We start from the raw sequence: 21,242 nt of genomic DNA, 5'->3' as shown, positions 1-21,242 counted from the left end.
GATATTTGCTTGTTTGGGACCACTAAGTGAATCTAGAGCTAACGTGAAATTTGAACTGGTGACCCTTTGGGTTCAAGCACCATTGAAGTAGCCCAGCTATAAGAACCACATAAAAACATAACAAAACCAATACTCCCTCTAAGCTGTGGAGTTTGGTAAGCAAAAATTCTACTTCGTGAGCTACTGGCATTAAAGTTGGAAGCTACTGCACAAATTAGTTTGCTCTGGGATCATTTTTCCTGAGCTAAGACAAAAGGGTGTGAGCCGCAGGCTAAAAAACTATGAGTTAGCTCCCACTAACTCAGCTTGGAGGGAACACTGAACAAGACCCCTGCTGGATCAGAGCATCCAGTCCAACAATCCTGTATGGCCAACCTGTTACTCTGGAGGGTCAACAAATGGGCATCAAGGCTGTGTCCTTTCCCCTGATATTGCCTCCTGGCACTGGCATTCAGAGTTTTACTGCCTATGAACATAGATGTTCCCTTTGGTCAGCATGACTAGTAGCTAGGGTTGCCAAGTCCCCCAACGTGCAGGGGATCCCCCCGTTTCTGATGCTCCCCTCAGGTGCCGGCCAGTTGGCCATTGAGTGAGAGTTACCACCTCAAAAGAAATGTGCTCACATCACCCAGAAGTGATGCAGACACATTGGTGATGTTGGGGCTGACTTTCTGGTTTTGGGGCAAAACTCTATGACCTTGAGTCAGCCATAGCTCTGGCAGAGGTTGTCCTTGAAAGCGCAGCTGCTGTAAGAGCTCTCTCAGCCCCACCTACCTCACAGAGTATCTGTTGTGGGTGGAAGAAGGTAAAGGAGATTGTGACCACTCTGAGACTGAGTTGTGTGTGTGTGGAGGGGGGGGGAGTGGTAAGCTTCAAATCACAGAGTTTTGCCCAAAAACCAGAGTGTCACCCCAAACATCCCCATGTCACCCAGAGGTGATGTAGGCACAGTATGCTTCTTCCCTTTCCTCTCCCAAAGTGTCCCGGTAAGTCTCCTGCTGGCTTGGACCTGGCAGCCCCATTAATAGCCATTAGCCAATGATAGGCTAGTCCTCCATGAACCTACCTAATCCCCTTTTAAAGCTGTCTACACTTGTGGCCCGCATTTGTGCTTTCTTTTTAGCTGTCCTGAATCTTCTCCCCTCCAACTCAGCCTCAGCTCTCTGAGTTTCTGAGTTCTCAGTATTCATCCTCTCACCTTTACAAGAATGCCGGTCGCTCTGGAGATGGTAACCAGGCTGGCAGGAGCAGAAGTAGCCCCCGACATAGTTGTGGCAGAAGTGCTGGCACCGTGGTCTCTCCTCTTCTCCGATGCCGTTTCCTTGGGCGCATTCGTCCAAATCTAGGAAGTTCACCAATCAAGAGATGAGAAGAGATTACAGCTGAACCAGGCTTAAGGGCAAGGCTTTTTTCCTGGGGGAATGAGGTGGAATGTAGTTCCAGAACCTCTTCAGGGAAACAAAATTCTCAAAAAACGAGAGCAAAAAATGAGAGCAGCACCCGTTTCTCCTTCATTTCGTTTCACCCGTTTCTCCTTCATTTCTTTCTTGAGAGTTCTGGCACCTTTTTCCAGAAAAAAAAGCCCTGTTTAGGACTGCCAAGTTGCTGGACCAGGCAAGGGTTCCCCTGCTCTGGAGATTCCCAACACACCAGCCTGCATTGGGCTGGAGGGGGGGGGATCCTTCCCCGACATTGTCGGCGTGATGACATCACTCACAGTGACATCATCGCGCCGGTGACTTCACTGGACGCTCCAGCAATTTGGGAGGGGAAAACTCGATGGTACCTGTACCCTCAGAGGGCCATGTGCGTTTCCAGCTCCGGAGGCTTCAGTCTCCGATTGAAAGGCTTCCTCTTGGGATGGGGTGTCTGTGTTACTTGGAAGAAGTTGGTAGCAACTCGTTAGTAGACAGGCCAATCCCTCACTTCAGAGTCACCAGAAACGGAGTGGGGGGGGGAGGGAAGGGTCTGCTGAGCAGTGAGCACTTCATTATTCCCTATGTGGAGATCGATTCTCATAGGGTATAATAGGGAATTGATCTGGAGGTTTCGTGGGCTCTGGGGGAGCTGTTTTTTGAAATAGAGGCACCAAATTTTCAGTATAGTATTTAGTGCCTCTCCCCAAAGTACCCCCCCGGTTTCAAAACGATTGGACCAGGGGGTCCAATTCTATGAGCCCCAAAAGAAGGTGCCCCTATCCTTCATTATTTCCTATGGAAGGAAGACATTTTAAAAGGTGTGCTGTCGCTTTAAATGTGACAGCCAGAACTCCCTTGGAGTTCAATTATGCTTGTCACACCCTTGTTCCTGGCTCCGCCCTCAATGTCTCCTGGCTCCACCCCCAAAGTCCCCAGATATTTCTTGACTTGGACTTGGCAACCCTAGGTAAACCATCTCTGAATGTCTCTTGCCTTGAAAACCCTATTATGTTGCCATCAGTCAGCTGTGCCTTGATGGCATTATCCACCACCACACCAATGAAAGGAGGAATCTGTTTGTGATCCAGAGGCAATACTCCACTCCATAACGGCTAGTAGGGTCGTGAACCCGAGGCTGGGATATTTCTGGAGTTTTGGGGGAGAAGCTCTTCCCACACCTGCCCTCCTCAGGCTCTACCTCCACCCCAAGTTATTTCCCAACTTGGAGTTGGCAGCTCTACTTGGGAGCTTTCCTGGAGATTTGGGGATAGTACCTGGGTGGGTGGAACTTGGGGAGGAGAGAGAGGAAGCTTGGCCGCTCATCCAGCCCACCCTCCAAAGCAGCCAGTTCCTCCAAGGTAACTGATCTCTGTCGCCTGGAGATCAGTTGTAATTTTGGGAAAACTCAAGGCCGCACTTGGTACCTGATCTAGGTGTTCATTCCCCCCAAGATGCTAGAATGTCCTCATGTAAAACCATAGAGTTTTCCCTGAATTGCTAGAGCATCCCTGTCTGACATGATGATGTCACTTCCGGGTGATGTCATCACACCGTGCACCACTGTGCATGACAGAGCCCTTTGGGGGCAGGGATTCCCCCTGTGCCCCGCTCCATGCCGTCAGGTTGGGGGCCCTGAAACTGGGGGGGAAACTCACCCCCAGTGAGAGCTTTGGAAGTCTACACAAAACAGCTGCTGCAGGAGTCAGCCACAAAATGGCAGAGCCAGCCACAAAATGGCTGCCACAGTTTACCTCCAGCTGCACAGTGAAGATTTTTATGTTGTGGTGGTAGCTGCTGCCAAATCAACATTTTTATAAACCTGCTCCGCCAATCAAGTCTCCAATAGCTACTCAGAATTCTTGCTGGGCAAAAACCCCATCTTGCTCCATCTACTTTCTAAAAACACTTGGTGGGAGTCAGAAAAGGTGTTGGTGGGTGACATAATTGCACCCACAGGTACCACATTGTGGACTCCTGCTATAAAGGATAGTTGAGTCCTTTATAGAATGGAGAATTATTGCTCAAAGAAACTCCTCATGCTCCAAATGAGAGCAGTCAATAGTTCGGCCGGAACCCTTCTTTTGCCAGCTCCTGATGGGAGGTTTGTGTTCAACAGGGGGGCAAAGCTTGTCAGCTGTCTCAGCACCATCTAGGATGCCAGTCAGAGTGTCCCAGTGCAAAACCAAGGAGGTTTCCCCTGAATTGCTAGAGCGTCCCTGTGCGGAGACAAGGGGTGGGGTGGGGACAAGGGACGGGACCGCATGCAATTTCAACAGCTAAACCAACATGACGGCCCAGAATTCTGCTCCTGGAAAGCAGGGGATCCCAGAAGTTTAACTTTGCTCCTGCTACAAAACACCTAGATCAGCTGCTTTCTCTCAGCATGAGCAGATGGATGGTGGAAAAGGCTATTCCCCTGCACCTGATTGGCACAGGTAGTTGGAGCGAAACGGGGCCACAGGGTCACAATTTCCACCCTAAGGCTTCTGCTAAGCATGACTCAGGTCCCTCCGTAAGGCCTTCATTGATAGGGCTTTTTTGTAGAAAAAGTTCAGCAGGAACTCATTTGCATATTAGGCCACACCCCCTGACACCAAGCCAGCCAGAACTGTGTTCCTGTGCGTTCCTGCTCAAAAAAAGCCCTGGGCTTGTATTATCATATTAGCGCAATGCGTTTCTTCTATAGGGTCCAGGGGTTGGCTACTTACCTACAGCTTCATAATAGGCCAGGAAGCCCTTGTAGAAGACAAGCTCGCCGTTATCTTCATTGGAAAAATCAGAGTGGAACAACAGCCGCATTCGGTTCCCCGAAGACACCAGCTCTCGCCTTCCAGGGTGGTTACCAGTGGCTGAATCCAGCTGGCCACAGAACCGGCCCAGATCTCTCTTGTCTGCGGTGACCTGGTGGAGCCCAGTTATGGGGTGCACAGAGGAAGAGGGAGCATGAGAACCCCCGAATTTGACATGAAACAATAGCACAACCAGGTCCATAGACCCGACAGGACTTTGGCCAGATGCTTCTCAACGAAATCCATGTTCACAGAGGGTGGGAGACACAGCCACATGGGCAATTATTTTGGAAAGGGAGGTGAATCTTAAAATCATCTTATGCTAGGGATGATGATGATGATATTGGATTTATATCCGGCCCTTCATTCTGAATCTCAGAGTGGTGACAATCTCCTTTACATTCTTCCCCCACAACAGACACTCTGTGAGGTAGGTGGGGCTGAGAAGGCTCTCACAGCAGCTGCCCTTTCAAGGACAACCTCTGCCAGAGCTATGGCTGACCTAAGGCCATGCTAGCAGCTGTAAGAGGAGGAGTGGGGAATCAAACCTGGTTCTCCCAGATAAGAGTCCGCGCACTTAACCGCTACACCAAACTGGCTCTCTATTAGAGCTATGGCTGACCCAAGGCCATCCCAGCAGCTGCAAGAGGAGGAGTGGGGAATCAAACCTGGTTCTCCCAGATAAGAGTCCACACGCTTAACCACTACACCTAACTGGCTCTATATTAGAGCTATGGCTGACCCAAGGCCATCCCAGCAGCTGCAAGAGGAGGAGTGGGGAATCAAACCTGGTTCTCCCAGATAAGAGTCCACACGCTTAACCACTACACCAAACTGGCTCTCTATTAGAGCTATGGCTGACTCAAGGCCATCCCAGCAGCTGCAAGAGGAGGAGTGGGGAATCAAACCTGGTTCTCCCAGATAAGAGTCCGCGCACTTAACCGCTACACCAAACTGGCTCTATATTAGAGCTATGGCTGACCCAAGGCCATCCCAGCAGCTGCAAGAGGAGGAGTGGGGAATCAAACCTGGTTCTCCCAGATAAGAGTCCACACGCTTAACCGCTACACCAAACTGGCAGCGTATGGTTGTGTAAATTAAAAAAAATAAAGCAGAGTTTTGGAGCACCTGTCAGGGGCAACATGAAGTCTTGCAAAATGCAGATACCCTTTGGCTCCAGGCATCGATATCTTTAGATACCCCCTTCCCAGTCTATGCTGCGTCCCTGTTTCTTTCCACACACACACATACCTTGACATAGTCATACAAACAAGCCTCAGAGGGCTCCAAATCGAACTCCCAGAATTTCAGCTTCACTCTGAAGCCTTTGGCCACGGCAATGTCCCAGGTGCTGACGTTGTTGTTCGGGTATGGCTTGGGGTAATTGGGGGACCTGATCTCCCCAAACTGGACTGGACTGGAACTGACCATTCCAAAAACGAAAGCTCCATGCAGGAGAAAGATTTGGGCAAACCTGTAAACAGAGCAGACATCAAAGATAGCCAGAGACGTATCAAGGACTTAGCGTTTATACGGATTTTCATCACCTAGATTCTGCACCATCGAAACTTGAACTGCGCAACGTGTAAAAACGAATTAAATATAACTCGTTTTGCATGATTCATTCCACTTCAGGTAATTATTAGGACTTAACAGTTGCCAGATCCCCCGGCCACTGGTGTGGTGGGTGGGGATTAGCCAGCTCCTGGTTGCCAACTCCAGGTTAGGGAACACCTAGAGATTTGGGGGTGGAACCTGGGGAGAAGACAGACCTCAGTGGGGTACAGCGCCATAGAGTCCATCTGCCAAAACACCCACTTTCTCCAGGGGAACTGATCTCTAACCTGCAGATGAGCTGTAATTTTGGATGATTCCCAGGTCCCTCTTGGAGACTGGCATCCCTATAACCAGGGCTTTTTTGTAGCAGGAACTCTTTTGCATATTAGGCCACACCCCTCCTGATGTAGCCTATCCTCCATGAGCTTACAGTAAGCCCTGTACAAAGAGCCCTGTAAGCTTTTGGGGGACTGGCTACATCAGGGGTGTGTGGCCTAATATGCAAAGGAGTTCCTGCTATCCAAAAAGCCCTGCCTATAACTAACAATAAGAGCCCCGTGGCGCAGAGTGGAAAAGCTGCAGTACTGCAGTCGGAGCCCTCTGCTCACGACCTGAGTTCGATCCCAGCGGAAGCTGGTTTCAGGTAGCTGGCTCACGGTTGATTCAGCCTTCCATCCTTCCGAGGTCAGTAAAATAAGTCCCCAGCTTGCTGGGGGGGAAGTGTAGATGACTGGGGAAGGCAATGGCAAACCACCCCGTAAAAAGTCTGCCGCGAAAACATGAAAGCAACGTCACCCCAGAGTCTAAAACGACTGGTGCTTGCACAGGGGACTACCTTAACCTTTATCACGAACAATGAACCAGGTGCTTTGGAGACCCTAATATTTTAAATAAGAACAGGGCTTCTTGGTAGAAAAAGCTCAGTAGGAACTCGTTTGCATATTAGGCCACGCCCCTGACATCACCATTGTTTCACACGGGGCTTTTTTTGTAGAAAAAGCCTGTCAAGGACTCTTTTGCATATTAAGTCACACCCCCGATGCTGAGTCAGCCAGAACTGCGTTCCTCTGCGTTCCTGCTCAAAAAGAAGCCCTGAAATAAGAATAATATCTGGCTGTGATACTGATGTCCCCTAGTGAATATCCTCCTTAGCATCCACTCTCAGACTTCACTTAACAGCACCGGTGTATTTTAATACTATACCTGAAGCTCCGAAGGTAAGGAACTAGGCTTTTTCTAAATGAAAGTTTAAATTTTCAGAATGAACAAATCTTTGCCTTATACCGAACTTCTAACTTGTGCAGTAACGATTGCAGATTTGCAGTACTGAAGCAGGCCTTCCCATGGACCAGCTATAGCAGGGGTCCCCAACCCCTGGACCATGGACAGATACCGGTACCTGGGCTGTTAGCAACCGGGACGTGAGTTGTATAATTATTTCATTATATATTACAATGTAGTAATAATAAGACGACATTGGATTTATATTCTACCCTTCACTCCAAATCTCAGAGCAGCTCACAATCTCCTTTTATCTTCTTCCCCCACCACAGACATCCTATGAGGCAGTTGGGGCTGAGAGAGCTCTCCCAAAAGCATCCCTTTCAAGGACAACTCTAGCGAGAGCTATAGCTGACACAAGGCCATTCCAGCAGTTGCAAGAGGAGGAGTGGGGAATCAAACCCAGTTCTCCCAGATAAGAGTCCATCCCAATCCGTGGGAAAATTGCCTTCCACAAAACTGGTCCCTGGTGCCAAAAAGGCTGGGGACCACAGAGCTACAGAACTTCACCTTGAACCTTCTGAAGAAACCGTGTGTGTGCTGAGAATCATTTGGTTTTGTTAAAATGTGTCCCTGTTTTAAACCAGGAATGAAAACCTGAGGAGGAAATCAACACCTGATAGCTGTACAGATTATGCATGAGGAGATACAAAAGGCTTGGTTCTCTCAGTAACCCCTCATACATAATCCATTACATGCGAGGATGAAAGCCGTTAGGCCTACACAAAAGCAACTTGCAAGCCTTTTGCGTGACTCTTGGTTTTGCTTTCATTTCTCCTCAGCCGCTGGGCTTTGTTTGTTGTGCCTCTGAGTCCTTTCCGCACGCACAGCTATTTGAATTTGAAGAACACAGAGTTTCTAAGAGACAAATCCCCAGCCATTCTGAAGAACCCCTCGGCCTTTTTCTGCTGTGGTTGTAACAAAGACAGCCAAAAAGAAAGGACGCCATGTCGCTTGCAGTTACTAACTTCTTTTGCTTAGCAGAGCAAGATGAGAACCTGGAAGGTCAGACACCTCTGCAGAGGGCAAAACCTTTCATTAGGATCAACTAAAACAGGGGTGTCAAACATGCTGCCCAGGGGCAGAATCAGGCCCCCGGAGGGCTCCTATCAGGCCCCTGAGCAACTGGCTGTCATCCGCTTCCTTCTCTCTCTCTCTCTCTTCCTTCTGCATCACAGCTTGCTTTACAAGGCTTGCTCAACTGCAGAGGAGCTACAAAGCAAAGCCTCTGTTTTCTCCATTGGCTGAGGTTCCTCCCTTGGGGAGGAAGGGGGGAGGCAGAGCTTGTTTTTCCAGGCTGTCTCAATCGCACAGCAGAGCTACTGTGCCAAGCCTCTCTTCCTTCTATTGGCAGAGGCTCCTCTCTCACCAGTCCCCTAGGGAAGGAAGGAAAGAGCCAGAGCTTCCTTTGCCCAGTTCCCTGGATCTCATGGGAGAAATACAAAGAAAGCACCTTTAAAACCGAGTGCTAACATTTTAAGCATGTTTTAAGTAGATCTGGACCTCATAACAAATGAGTTTGACACTCCTAAACGAAAACATCTTGAAAGACCAGCAAAGGTGGAGTGGGCCTTAACTGTAGCAGGGCAGTTCCCAGTGAGCCGTTACCATGGATAACACTAGAGGCCAGGAGCAAGCTGAATGGGGTTGCCAAGCTTCAGGTGGTGCCTGGAGGCCTCCCAAAATTCCAACTAATCTCCAGACTCCAGGGATCAGCTTCCTTGGGGAGGGCGGTTGCTTTGGAGGACGGTTTGGGAAACATCTGCAGATGCTGGGGGTGGAGCCTGGGGAAGGCCGGGTTTGGGGAGGGGAGGGACACCGTTGCCTTTTGTTACTATGTCACACACCCATAAAAACAAAGCTCTGTGGACCCATATAGGGTTGCCAGCCTCCAGGTGGGGCCTGGAGTTCTCCCACTTTGACAACTGAACTCCATAAGAACATAAGAGAAGCCATGCTGGATCAGGCCAACGGCCCATCAAGTCCAACACTCTGTGTCACACAGTGGCAAAAAAATTTATATACACACACACACTGTGGCTAATAGCCACTGATGGACCTGTGCTCCGTATATTTATCTAAACTCTTCTTGAAGGTGGCTATACTTGTGGCCGCCACCACCTCCTGTGGCAGTGAATTCCACATGTTAATCACCCTTTGGGTGAAGAAGTACTTCCTTTTATCCGTTTTAACCTTTCTGCTCAGCAATTTCATCGAATGCCCACGAGTTCTTGTATTGTGAGAAAGGGAGAAAAGTACTTCTTTCTCTACTTTCTCCATCCCATGCATTATCTTGTAAACCTCTATCATGTCACCCCGCAGTCGACGTTTCTCCAAGCTAAAGAGTCCCAAGCGTTTCAACCTTTCTTCATAGGGAAAGTGCTCCAGCCCTTTAATCATTCTAGTTGCCCTTCTCTGGACTTTCTCCAATGCTATAATATCCTTTTTGAGGTGCGGCGACCAGAACTGCACACAGTACTCCAAATGAGACCATCTGGCAGAGATCCGCTCCCCTGGAGAAAATGGCAGCTTGGAAGGGCGGGATCTAGGGCATTGTACCCTGCTGAGGCTCCTCCCCTCCCCAACCCCCGCCCTCTCCCGGCTCCACCCCCAAAGTCCCCAGGTATTTTCCAACACAGACTTGGCAACCCGGTCTGAGAGTGACCCCAGTTTAATCATTTGATCTCAGAACACAGCTGTGAGGCAAAGAGTTAAAGCCGGGCCTTTATCGGAAATCACCCGCTTCCGTTGCCTGTCTCTTTGCCAAGTCAGTGCCTTGTTCGAGTCTCCCGTTCCCTTCCCCACGAATAAAACACTCACATGGTCGGTGGTGGGTTGACTTACTCGCTGCCTCTCTCTCCCTCCAGTTCTCTTTTGGACTGTTGTGTTTGGGACGGAGCTGCAAAGGAGTCCCTGCAAACTCTCAGCCCTGCTTGCTGTGATTCATTGACATAGGGGCAAGACCGTGCTGGGAAGGAGGACAGGCAGATAGCGGTGTCCAAAATTAATTGGGCAATTTGCCGCTTCGCCCCTTGGGCTGGAGTCTGCTGCCCCCTGCTGGCCTCATCTGGAATGACCAAAATCAAGGAATGCACTGCTTGCTATAATAGCACGCGAGAGGAATATGAATAAAGAACAATTTTCAGAAATGCCAATGATAGCAGAGTCTATTTCTATTATGCACAAAATTATTGCCACTTAATATGGAGCCATGCTAAGTGGCAATAATATAATATTAGACTCTGCTATCATTGACATTTCTGAAAATTGTTCTTTATTCTTTATTACAGCTAGCAGTGTGTTGGTTTATTTTGGTATTTCATGCTGTAATCCTTAAATATTTCCTATCTCATCTGGAATGGGCCAGACATTTTAGAAGCCAGTTCCAGATGAGTAAATGTTGCTCACCTCTTGAAGGAAAAAACCAAACCACCAAGGGTTCTGCTGTCTTCATCTCGGAGTATTTTTGAACATATGAAGCTGCCTTATACTGAATCAGACCCTTGGTCCATCAAAGTCAGCATTGTCTTCTCAGACTGGCAGCGGCTCTCCAGGGTCTCAAGCTGAGGTTTTTCACACCTCTTTGCCTGGACCCTTTTTTGGAGATGCCAGGGATTGAACCTGGGACCTTCTGCTTCCCAAGCAGATGCTCTACCACTGAGCCACCATCCCTCCCCTTAAGGCATGAGCCTCTGATAGGCAAAAGGCTACTTCACCTGAACCAGCTGACGTGGTGAAGCAATTAGCGTTAAGGTTGTCAGGTCTGACACGGGGAATATCTGGGGACTTTGGGGGGTGGGGCCGGAAGAATTTGGGGATGGAGCCAGGAGCAAGGTTGTGACAAGCATGACTGACTGCCGAAGGGAGTTCTGGCCATCACATTTTGAAGGTCACAGCAACAGGTGCCTGTGGAGGAGTGGGGAATCAAACCCAGTTCTCCCAGATAAGAGTCTGTGCACTTAACCACTACACCAAACTGGCTCTCACAAGGTTACCTCACAGAGGACGAGAGAGAATGCTGCTGTAAGTAGCTCTCGGTCACCACTGAGGAGAAAAGTAGGTTGTAAGTAAAAATAAATGATCTTCATTAAAGATCACTGTGTGCTTCGTAATGTTAATTTCATTTATTTATAGTCCATCTTTCTCCCTTGGACTCAATGCACCTTATACAGAGTGAGTGAATACAGGCAAGGGCTGGGATATTCAGCAAACAACGGATATTCAGGAAACAACGGAATTCTAGAGCTTTAGAACTATAATGTGTTAGGCTGTCGATGCCAAAATTAATCAGCGTCAAAACGAGATTTTATTCTAGCACAAAATACGAGATTTTATTCTAGCACAAAATAACATGGGCTAGACAGAGCCTGGACATTTATCCTGGAATAAAAACATAAGAACATAAGAGAAGCCATGTTGGATCAGGCCAATGGCCCATCCAGTCCAATACTCTGTGTCACACAGTGGCCAAAAGAAAAGGAAGTTCATAAGTGTGGTTAGAAGACCTTCCACTTTGCCCCACTCCCAACCAAGCACCAAGAATGCAGAGCATCACTACCCCAGACAGTTCCAATAATATGCTGTGGCTAATAGCCACTGATGGACCTCTGCTCCATATTTTTATCCAAACCCCTCTTGAAGCTGGCTATGCTTGTAGCTGCCACCACCTCCTGTGGCAGTGAATTCCACACTTGAAGTTGGCACTTGATTCCTGTTGAATTTTGGCTTCGTGTATCAAATGAAGAATATCTCACAGGGTCTGCAGTACAGATTTTCTCCTCATTTAATTTAAGATTTCACAAGGATGAACATTTTTTGAGGAGGGGGCAGAGGAAAACAAGCAACCCCTGTGCTCCGGCATTGCTTTGTAACGGCTTCAAAATGACAGGAGGGAAATAGATGAGGGTGTTTGAGAAGCCTGTACTGTGTCTTCAAAGACTGCAGAGCACAGTGTATTTATTGGGCATTATTCAGAGAGGCTTTTATCCTTTCAGAGATCTCTCCAACAAGGAAAGCAAGAAACGTGTTTACCGCTGTAATACATTCAGTGGACACAGTAAAAAAAAAAAGAAGATAATATGCTTAGACCAGGGGTGGCCAGACTTGCTTAACGTAAGAGCCACACAGAGTAAACGACAGATGTTTGAGAGCTGCAAGAAATGAATGTCAGGTGTCAAAGGGAGGGAGGGAAGGAAGGAAGGAAAATAGATGGAGAGGGAGGAAGAGAGGTAGAAAGAAAGCAACTTTAACTTCAAATGCATTCTCCAAGCTGCCTGCTGGTTTGGCTGGGGGAAGTGATTTAAAGAGACAAATCCTTTCTCCAAGCTGGCCGAGGGGGCAGTGGGTGCTTTGAGAGCCACACAATATGTGTGAAAGCCACATGTGGTTCCTGAGCCACAGTTTGGCCACCCTGGCTTAGACCTCAAGAAGTTGGTATGCATATGGATAGTCAAGGTTGGCCCTATCTCACTAGATCTCAGAAACTAAACAGGGTCGACCATGGCTAGTATTTAGATGGGAGGCCTCCAAGGAATACCAGGGCTGGGGCGCAAAGGCAGGAAATTCAGCTCTGAACATCTCTTGTTTTGGAAACTCCACAGGGTCGCCATATATCAACTGTGAATTGACAACAAAATATAAAGTTGCCTGATCCTGAAGTTGTTTCCATTTGGGTTTTCTGTTTGTTTGTTCTGTTTGGACTCTTGGATTCCAATATTTTCTTCTTTGCCCTGGAACGTGGCAACATCTCAGTGGCGGAGCAGCACCTGCTTTGCACACAGAAGATCTCAGGTTAAAATCCTGGCATCTCCAAACCAAAGGTAATCATCGATGGCAAAAGTCTCCACCTGAGACCCTGGAGAGCTGCTGCCAGTCGGAGCAGACGACACTGAGCAATCAAGAGTCATTCACAGAAAGGCATCTTGATTTATGGGGGAACCGTGGCTCTAGAAGGCTTTATTTGCATGGTGCTCTCTATATATCTCAACAACAACAAATGAATGCAGGGATTTTTTGTTGTTGTTTGCTTGCTTTCCCCAGCTAGCCTGGGCAGAGGGCCAGTTGCGAAGCGATTCTCTGCATTGCCTAAGGCGCCCATCCTGCATCTGCGGAGGGGCTTCTCTGATCCAAGAGGAGAACATGGAGAGCCCTGCCGAAGAAGAGGGCCTTCTCACCTGCCAGGAGCCATTTTCTAACACGCGTCATTATTTTTGCTGGTTAAAATAACTAGCCGATTATTGCAAAGCAGTCCGTGAGATTTGCTATCCTGTCCTAATAGGAGTCCAGTGACGCTTTAAAGACACAGAAAATTTGTTCTGGGAGAAGCCTGGGTGAATCAGATCTCACTAGGGTTGCCAACCCCCAGGTGGGAGCAGGGGATCCCCCGGTTTGGAGGCCCTCCTCCCGCTTCAGGGTCATCAGAAAGCGGGGGGAGGGGAGAGAAATGTCAGCTGGTAACCTCATTATTCCCTATGGAGATTTATTCCCATAGAGAATAATGGAGAATTGATCCACGGGTATCTGGGGCTCTGGGAGAGCTGTGTTTTGAGGTAGAGGCACCAGATTTTCAGTATAGCATCTACGGCCTCTCCCCAAAGTACCCTCCAAGTTTCAAAAATATTGGACCAGGGGGTCCAATTCTATGAGCCCCCAAAGAAGGTGCCCCTAATCTTCATGATTTCCTATGGAAGGAAGGCATTTCAAAGGTGTGCGGTCCCTTTCAATATGATGGCCAGAACTCCCTTTGGAATTCAATTGTGCTTGTCACAACCTTTCTCCTGGCTCCACCCCCAAAGTCTCCTGGCTCCACCCCCAAAGTCCCCAGATATTTCTTGAATTGGACTTGGCAACCCTAGATCTCACCAGTGGCAGACTGGCCAGTTGTCAGTTTGCCCGATGGCAAGTAGGCCCCGGATGAAGTGAGCCCCCTTAAACGTTAGACAATATATTAAAAATATTAATGTCCTTTTAGTAGCTGGAAAATCCAATATTATTACTGTATTGCAACTAAAATGTACATTGTATTTAGGGTTGCCAGCCTCCAGGTGGGCCCTGGGGATCTCCCACTTTTCCAACTGATCTCCAGCTGGCAGAGATCAGCTCCCCTGGAGAAAATGCAATCAGGATTGACATTTAATATCTACTGCATACTGCCAGTAAAATGCACAATATATGTACACTGTAATTACTAAATATATATATATATATACATTTATTTCACAAAAGTTTTAATTGTCCCTTTTTTCCACTTATGTCTTTTTTGAAAAATGTATTTATTTCTTATAAAAATAAATGATAGCCTTATAGTTGTGGGTGGGCCCCTATGTCTCCTGGCAAACAATATGTTTAGACCCAGTCCGCCACTGGATCTCACTTCAGGGAACATCAGCACACATTGTCTAGAACTGGCCAGAACTCCCTTTGGAGTTCAATTGTTCTTGTCACAACCTTGCTCCTAGCTACACCCCCGATGTCTCCTGGCTCCACCCCCAAAGTCCCCAGATATTTCTTGAATGGGACTTGGCAACCCTATGTCAATTCACTGGCATAGGGTTGCCAGGCCCAGCCTCGAGCTTTTGAGAGGCTTCAATCCAAACTAAACCAGAAACTTGCCCTCCCTTCACAGAAGTCCATTCTGATAGCTCGGGTTTCCTGATCAACTGGAATGTTCATGAACATTCTGTGTCAGCGCCTTGACCAGTGGTACCCTGCTTTAGATCAAAACAGCGTAGACTCAATGCAATCGAGATTCTAAAAATACCAAACACAAATTAAATGCCACGTACAAAAATAATATGGGTACTCTAGCTTTTAAATGCTGTACTAGCATCTCAGCCAAGTTGGTACCACCAGAGAATTGCTCTATTTAGCTGTCTTCAGGGAGGGGGAAGTAAATACCCAGCTGGCAGAGAGAAAAGCCAGTGAATTATTGATTTGATTTTAGTTTATTTATACCACACTGGGGACCCAAAGGAGGTTACAGCATTCTTTTCTCCTCCATTTTCTCCTCACAGTAGCCTGGTGTGGCTGATTAGGCTAAGACCGCATGACTGCCCTAAGTTTCCGTGGCAGATTGGGGATTCAAACCCCGCTTTCTCCGATCTTAGTCCAACGCTTTTAGTTGTTGCATTGTGCTGGCTTAATATTTCCTTACACCAGCTCTGGAACCATCTGCTCAGGGAGCCAGCCCTGGTTTCCTGCAGCTGAGGCACTCAGAAGAACACACTGGAAGTTCATCATGACTGAGGCTTTTTTTGAGCAGCAACGCACAGGAATACAATTCTGGCTGGCTTGGAAGAAGAAGAAGAAGAAGAAGAAGAAGAAGAAGAAGAAGAAGAAGAAGAAGAAGAAGAAGAAGAAGAAGAAGAAGAAGAAGAAGAAGATATTGGATTTATATCCCGGCCTTCACTCTGAATCTCATAGTCTCAGAGCGGCTCACAATCTCCTTTCCCTTCCTCCCTCACAACAGACACCCTGTGAGGTGGGTGGGGCTGGAGAGGGCTCTCACAGCAGCTGCCCTTTCAAGGACAACCTCTGCCAGAGCTATGGCTGACCCAAGGCCATGCTAGCAGGTGCAAGTGGAGGAGTGGGGAATCAAACCTGGTAGCAGGAGGTGTGGCCTAATATGCAAATGAGTTCCTGCTGGGCTTTTTCCTACAAAAAAGTCCTGTGTGAAGCAATGGTGGCGTCAGGGGTGTGTTGATGAATATGCAAATGAGTTCCTGCTTCGTGAAACAATGGTGACGTCGGGGTGTGTGGCCTAATATGCAAATGAGTTGCTGCGGTGTGAAATATTGGTGTCATCAGGGGTGTGCCCTAATATGCAAATGCATTCCTGCTGGGCTTTTTCTACAAACGTGACGAATAAGAGTTTTCTGCACTGCCCTTGATATTCTAGTGTCAATACTTTCTGGGAATGCATTGTTAATGAAATTAAGACAATTGCAGGCAAATTCCTCCCCTTTTCCCCAGAAATGGTACTACTGGGTTGGTGGCCAGGTGCCCTCTCACATGATTTGAAGTAGGGTTGTCAATCCCCAGGTGGGGGCAAGGGATCTCCCGGTTTGGAGGCCCTCCCCACACTTCAGGGTCATCAGAAAGCAGGGGGGGAGGGAAACGTCTGCTGGGCACTCCATTATACCCTACAGAGACTGATTCCCATAGGGTATAATGGAAAATTGATCTGTGGGTATCTGGGGTTCTAGGGGGGCTGCTTTTTGAGGTAGAGGCACCAAATTTTCAGCATAGCATCTGGCACCTCTTCTCAAAACATCCCCCCCCCCCAAGTTTTAAAAAGTTGGAACCAGGGGCTCCAATTCTATGAGCCCCAAAAGAAGGTGCTTCTATCCATTATTTCCAGTTGAGGGAAGGTATTTAAAAGGTGTGTGATCCTTTAAACGTGATGGCCAGAACTCCCTTTGGAGTTCAATTATGTTTGTCACACCCTTGCTCCTGGCTCCACCCCCAAAGTCCCCAGAGATCTCTTGAGTCAGGCCCGGCAACCCTAATTTGAAGGCAGAAAGAATCGTGCTATTATTTGCAACAGCAAGATTACCGTTAGCTGCACCCTGCGAAAGCATTACACTACCCTCCATACAAGCCTGGAGATTGTGGCTACAGGCTGATTTCCTAATGGGTAAACTTTACACATTTCGTTCTAACATACAGGCAGAGTGCAGTCAAGAGAAATTTATCGCTCTCTGGTTTCCAGTAATCTCTTATCAAATGAAAAATGATGTCCTCCCCCCGGAAAAAAACAAATTTTATCACCACCCAATTTACTTTTGACCTCCCCGGTGTATGTGAGCACTGAGTAGATACGCCTCTCCGAGAATGTCCTCTCTGCAGATTAAAACGATGGAAGTTGGTTTGAATTGTTGCCTGCTTGTACTTATCTGCTTTGCAGTTACCGCGCTCTGCTCCTAATTCGCCTCGTCCTTGCTTTTATCGTACTGGATTGATTTCGCTGTCCCCAGTAATGCACAATTGCTTGGTTTATATTTTGTTTGGTTTGGTTTTTGTCTGTTGGAAAAAAATGGATAATAAAAATAATATATATTTTCTAAAAACTTGCTCGTGGCCTGCCGCTGGAAGGGCAAAGAGGGGAGTCTTTTGCAGCCAGGGAAAGCTCTAATCCCTCCCCCTTCTGTTTCCTCCTGCCCCACAGCCAGGGCTTTCCTTGAGCAGGAAGCTGCAGAAATGCAGTTCCCACTGGCTTGGTGTCAGAGGGTGTGGCCTAATATGCAAACGAGTTCCCGCTGGGCTTTTTCTGCAAAAAAAGGCCCGGCGTGAAACAATGGTGATGTCAGGGGGTGTGGCCTAATGTGCAAATTAGTTCCTGCTGGGGGGTGTTTTGAGAAGAGGCACCAGATGCTATGTTGAACAATTTGGGGCTTCTGTTTCAAAAAACAGATACCCACGAATCAATTCTTCATTATACCCTATGGGAATCAATCTCCACAGGGTATAATGGAGTGCCCAGCAGATGTTTCCCTCCCCTCCCTGCTTTCGGATGACCCCGAGATGGGGGGAGGGCCTCCAAACCAAGAGATCCCCTGCCCCCACCTGGGGATTGGCAACCCTACTTCAAATCATGAGAGCGGGCACCTGGCCACCAACCCAGTAGTACCATTTCTGGGAAGAAGGGGAGGAATTTGCCTGCAATTGTCTTAATTTCATTAACACTGTGTTCTCAGAAATTATTGACACTAGGATATCAAGGACAGTGCAGAAAACTTTTATTGGTCATGATCAGGGCTTTTTTTTAAAAAGAAAAAGCCCAGCAGGACCTCATTTGTACATGAGGCCACACCCCTGATGGCACCATTGTTTCTCCCAGCGGGACCTCATTTGCATATTAGGCCACACCTCCTGCCACCAAGCCAGCCAGAACTGCATCCCTGTGCGCTCCTGCTCAGAAAGAAGCCCTGCCGGGAACCATCTCTTCCTCCTCTCTATCTTAAAACCCAGAACCCTTGCAGTCCCTGGTCCAGCAAGCCATGAGCTCATCTGTTCTGCATTTCCTCCCCCCCCCCCGATTCAAAGCTGGGTTGCCAACTCCAGGCTGGGGAATTCCTTGATGTTTGGGGGAGGAGCCTGGGGGGCAGGATTTGGGGAGGGGAAGGGCCTCAGCAGGGTATAATGTCAGGCAGTCTGTCCCCAAAGCACCCATGTTCTTCAGGGGCCGTGATCAGTTGACTGGAGAACAGCTGTAGTTCCGGGAGATCTTCAGACCCGACCTGATGGGGTTGGCAAACCTAATTCAGGGTCCTGTTCCCCATAAGGAGGAGAGTAGATGGTATGATCCTGCAGTTGTGTCCAGATTGCAAGAAGCTCCAAATATAGACCAGGGGTGGCCAGACTGCAGCTCAGGAGCCATGTGTGTATGGCTCTTGGAGCCCCCACTGCCCTGTAGGCTGGCTTGGAGAGACATTTGTCTCTTTAAATAACTTCTCCAAGCCAGCCGGCAGCTTGTCGAATGCATTTAAAGTTGCTTTCTTTTCACCTCTCTCCCTCCTTCTCCCATCTATTTTCCTTCCTTCCCTCCTTCCTTCCTTCCTTCCTTCCTTCCTTCCTTCCTTCCTTCCTTCCTTCCTTCCTTCCTTCCTTCCTTCCTTCCTTCCTTCCTTCCTTCCTTCCTTCCTTCCTTCCTTCCTTCCTTCCTTCTCTCAAACATCTGATGTTCATGTCTTGCAGCTCTCAAACACCTAACGTTTATTCTATGTGGCTCTTATGTTAAACAAGTTTGGCTACCCCTACTATAGATGTTCCTCAGTGGAACAGGCTTCCTCGGGAGGTGGTGGTGGGATCTCCTTCCTTGGAGGTTTTTAAACAGAGGCTAGATGGCCATCTGACAGCAATGAGGATCCTGTGAATTTAGGGGGAAGTATTTGTTAAGTTTCATGCATTGTGCAGGGGGTTGGACTAGATGACCCTGGAGGTCCCTTCCAACTCTATGATTCTAAGGCATTTATTCAGGTATCCCTTCTCTGGCCTGCATCACCAGCCCTGAAGGGAACAGATGTCCTTTGGTTGTAATGGCAACATACCTTTAATTAGCCTTGCTGCATCCTATGCTGATTGCCACTTTGGGGTCAGAAAGCAATTTTTCTGCAGGCCAGTTTAGCCAGAGATCCTGGAGGTTTTTTGACATCTTCTGGGCATAGAACATGGGTCACCGGGGGTGTATGGGGGAGGTATTTGTAAATGTTCTGCATTGTGCAGTGAGTTGCACTAGATGACTGTGGAGGTCCCTTCCAGTTCTATTATTCTATTATGCATACCCATCAGTCTAGGAAAGAAAAAAAGAAATCCCAGCATTCTGTTTCAGAAATACACCCCAAGGTGATGGCGAACAATTACCTTTGTTCAAGCATGGGTGCGTTTGGCTGTAAAAGCAGGAAATCTGCTTTTGGAGACAGCCCGCCAGGCAATCCAATAGCTGCCCTCTTACAGCCTCCTGCCTTGCTGAGAAATCTTGATGCTTTAAAAAAAAATGGCAAAGGAGGAGGGGAGGTGGAATGGCATAGCCAGATCCCGTCAGATTTTGGAAGCGAATCAAGGTCGGGACTTGCAGGGCCAGCCCTGTCGCTAGGCAAACTAGGTGATTGCCTAGGGCGCCGGCATTCTGGGGGTGCCAAATCGGGCACCCCAATGTGACTTGGTGATGTTATCAGTGCGGGGGGTGGCACCGGAAGTTAGCCTTGCCTGGGGTGACAGACAGTTTAAAGCGGGGCCTGGGTACTTGGAAGGGAGGCTGCCACGGAAAACTCTGCAGGGGAAAGGCAATGGCCGACCACCTCTGCTGCTTCTTGCTTGCTTTGAAAGAAGAAGAAGAAGAAGAAGATATTGGATTTCTATCCCGCCCTTCACTCCGAAGAGTCTCAGAGCGGCTCACAATCTCCTTTCCCTTCCTCCCCCACAACAGACACCCTGTGAGGTGGGTGGGGCTGGAGAGGGCTCTCACAGCAGCTGCACTTTCAAGGACAACCTCTGCCAGAGCTATGGCTGACCCAAGGCCATCTCAGCAGGTGCAAGTGGAGGAGTGGGGAATCAAACCCGGTTCTCCCAGATAAGAGTCCACACATTTAACCACTACACCAAACTGGCTCTCCCTGGAGTCTCCTGCAGCTGGCTCACAGATCCGGAGGAGTCAACCTCTGACGAAGAGAGCTGTGTTTCTGGAAAGCTTATGCAGCAATAAAATTCGTTGGTCTTAAAGGTGCTACTGTACTCATTAGTATCCTGGAGTTGGCTACGACCTGACTGTGCTTAACATACAGGTACAAGAAGGGACATGATGGAGATTGAGAACAACAGTGCAGGAGGTTGGAGAAAGAGGAGATGGATAGGGTTGCCAGCTTCATGGTGGTTAACAGCGAACGACAGGAAAAACCCACAATTGTAGCTTGGCGACCACAGAACAATGACACCATGTAAATACTGTGCAAATAAATGATACAAAAACTCTTTGGGTCTCTTCCTTTATGTGACGTCAGTCCAAATTGCCAACAACAAGACAGAAATTTGTAGTAAAGAGTCCCTTGCGGGGAACACATCTACAGTCTACAACACACAGCACAAAAATCCAAATATTTTAAATTAGACTCTTAAATGCTGGTAATTCAACTCAAACTGAAGTTCAAAGTGATTGCGACGGCATGCCTCCTAGGTGAAGTTGTAAGTTTCAGTAGCTCATCTTCGGGTCACAGTTATCCATATGGAGCCACTGCTCAATCCAACACAGTTGTCATGGCATCAATACCAGCAGTATAGAGAAGTATACTGCCAGTATTAAAGTCATGACCCTATCATTTATTTGCACGTTATTTACACCAGAGGTGTCAAACACACAGCCCAGGGGCAGATTCAAGCCCCAGCTCCTATCACGCTCTCGAGCAACTGGCTGTCGTCTGCTTCCTTCTCCCTCTCTCTTGCTTCCTTCTGCATCACAGCTTGCTTTGCCAGGCTTGCTCAAGTGCACAGGAGTTACAGAGCAAAACCTTTATTCACTCCGTTGGCTGAGGCTCCTCCCTTGGGAAGGAAAGGGGGGGAGGAATAGCTTGCTTTGCCAGGCTCTCTCAATTGCACAGCGGAGCTACTGAGCCAAGCCTTTCTTCCTTCTATTGGCTGAGGCTCCCCCCCAAGTCCCCTGGGAAAGGAAGGAAAGAGACAGAGCTTCCTTTGCCCAGTTCCCTGG

At 48.2% G+C, this 21,242-nt stretch overlaps 2 protein-coding genes across 2 annotated transcripts in view; both read right to left on the bottom strand.

Moving 5' to 3' along the window:
• Nucleotides 1-13,232, bottom strand: part of C1R (complement C1r) — a 29,723-nt gene extending 16,491 nt beyond the window's left edge. Inside the window, exons 1-4 of the mRNA XM_060236483.1 lie at nt 13,219-13,232; nt 5,459-5,681; nt 4,127-4,319; nt 1,199-1,342 (exon numbers count right to left, since the gene is read on the bottom strand). Of these exons, the coding sequence (XP_060092466.1) occupies nt 1,199-1,342; nt 4,127-4,319; nt 5,459-5,681; nt 13,219-13,232 (574 nt within the window). The remainder of the gene's footprint in view (nt 1-1,198; nt 1,343-4,126; nt 4,320-5,458; nt 5,682-13,218) is intronic.
• LOC132570344 (solute carrier family 25 member 36-A-like) overlaps nt 1-21,242 on the bottom strand; it is a 441,151-nt gene that overhangs the window by 290,923 nt on the left and 128,986 nt on the right. The window lies entirely within an intron of this gene.

This window comes from Heteronotia binoei, chromosome 4, assembly GCF_032191835.1.
Source record: "Heteronotia binoei isolate CCM8104 ecotype False Entrance Well chromosome 4, APGP_CSIRO_Hbin_v1, whole genome shotgun sequence".
NCBI classification, from domain to species: domain Eukaryota; kingdom Metazoa; phylum Chordata; class Lepidosauria; order Squamata; family Gekkonidae; genus Heteronotia; species Heteronotia binoei.
This window is presented reverse-complemented; position numbering and strand designations above follow the sequence as displayed.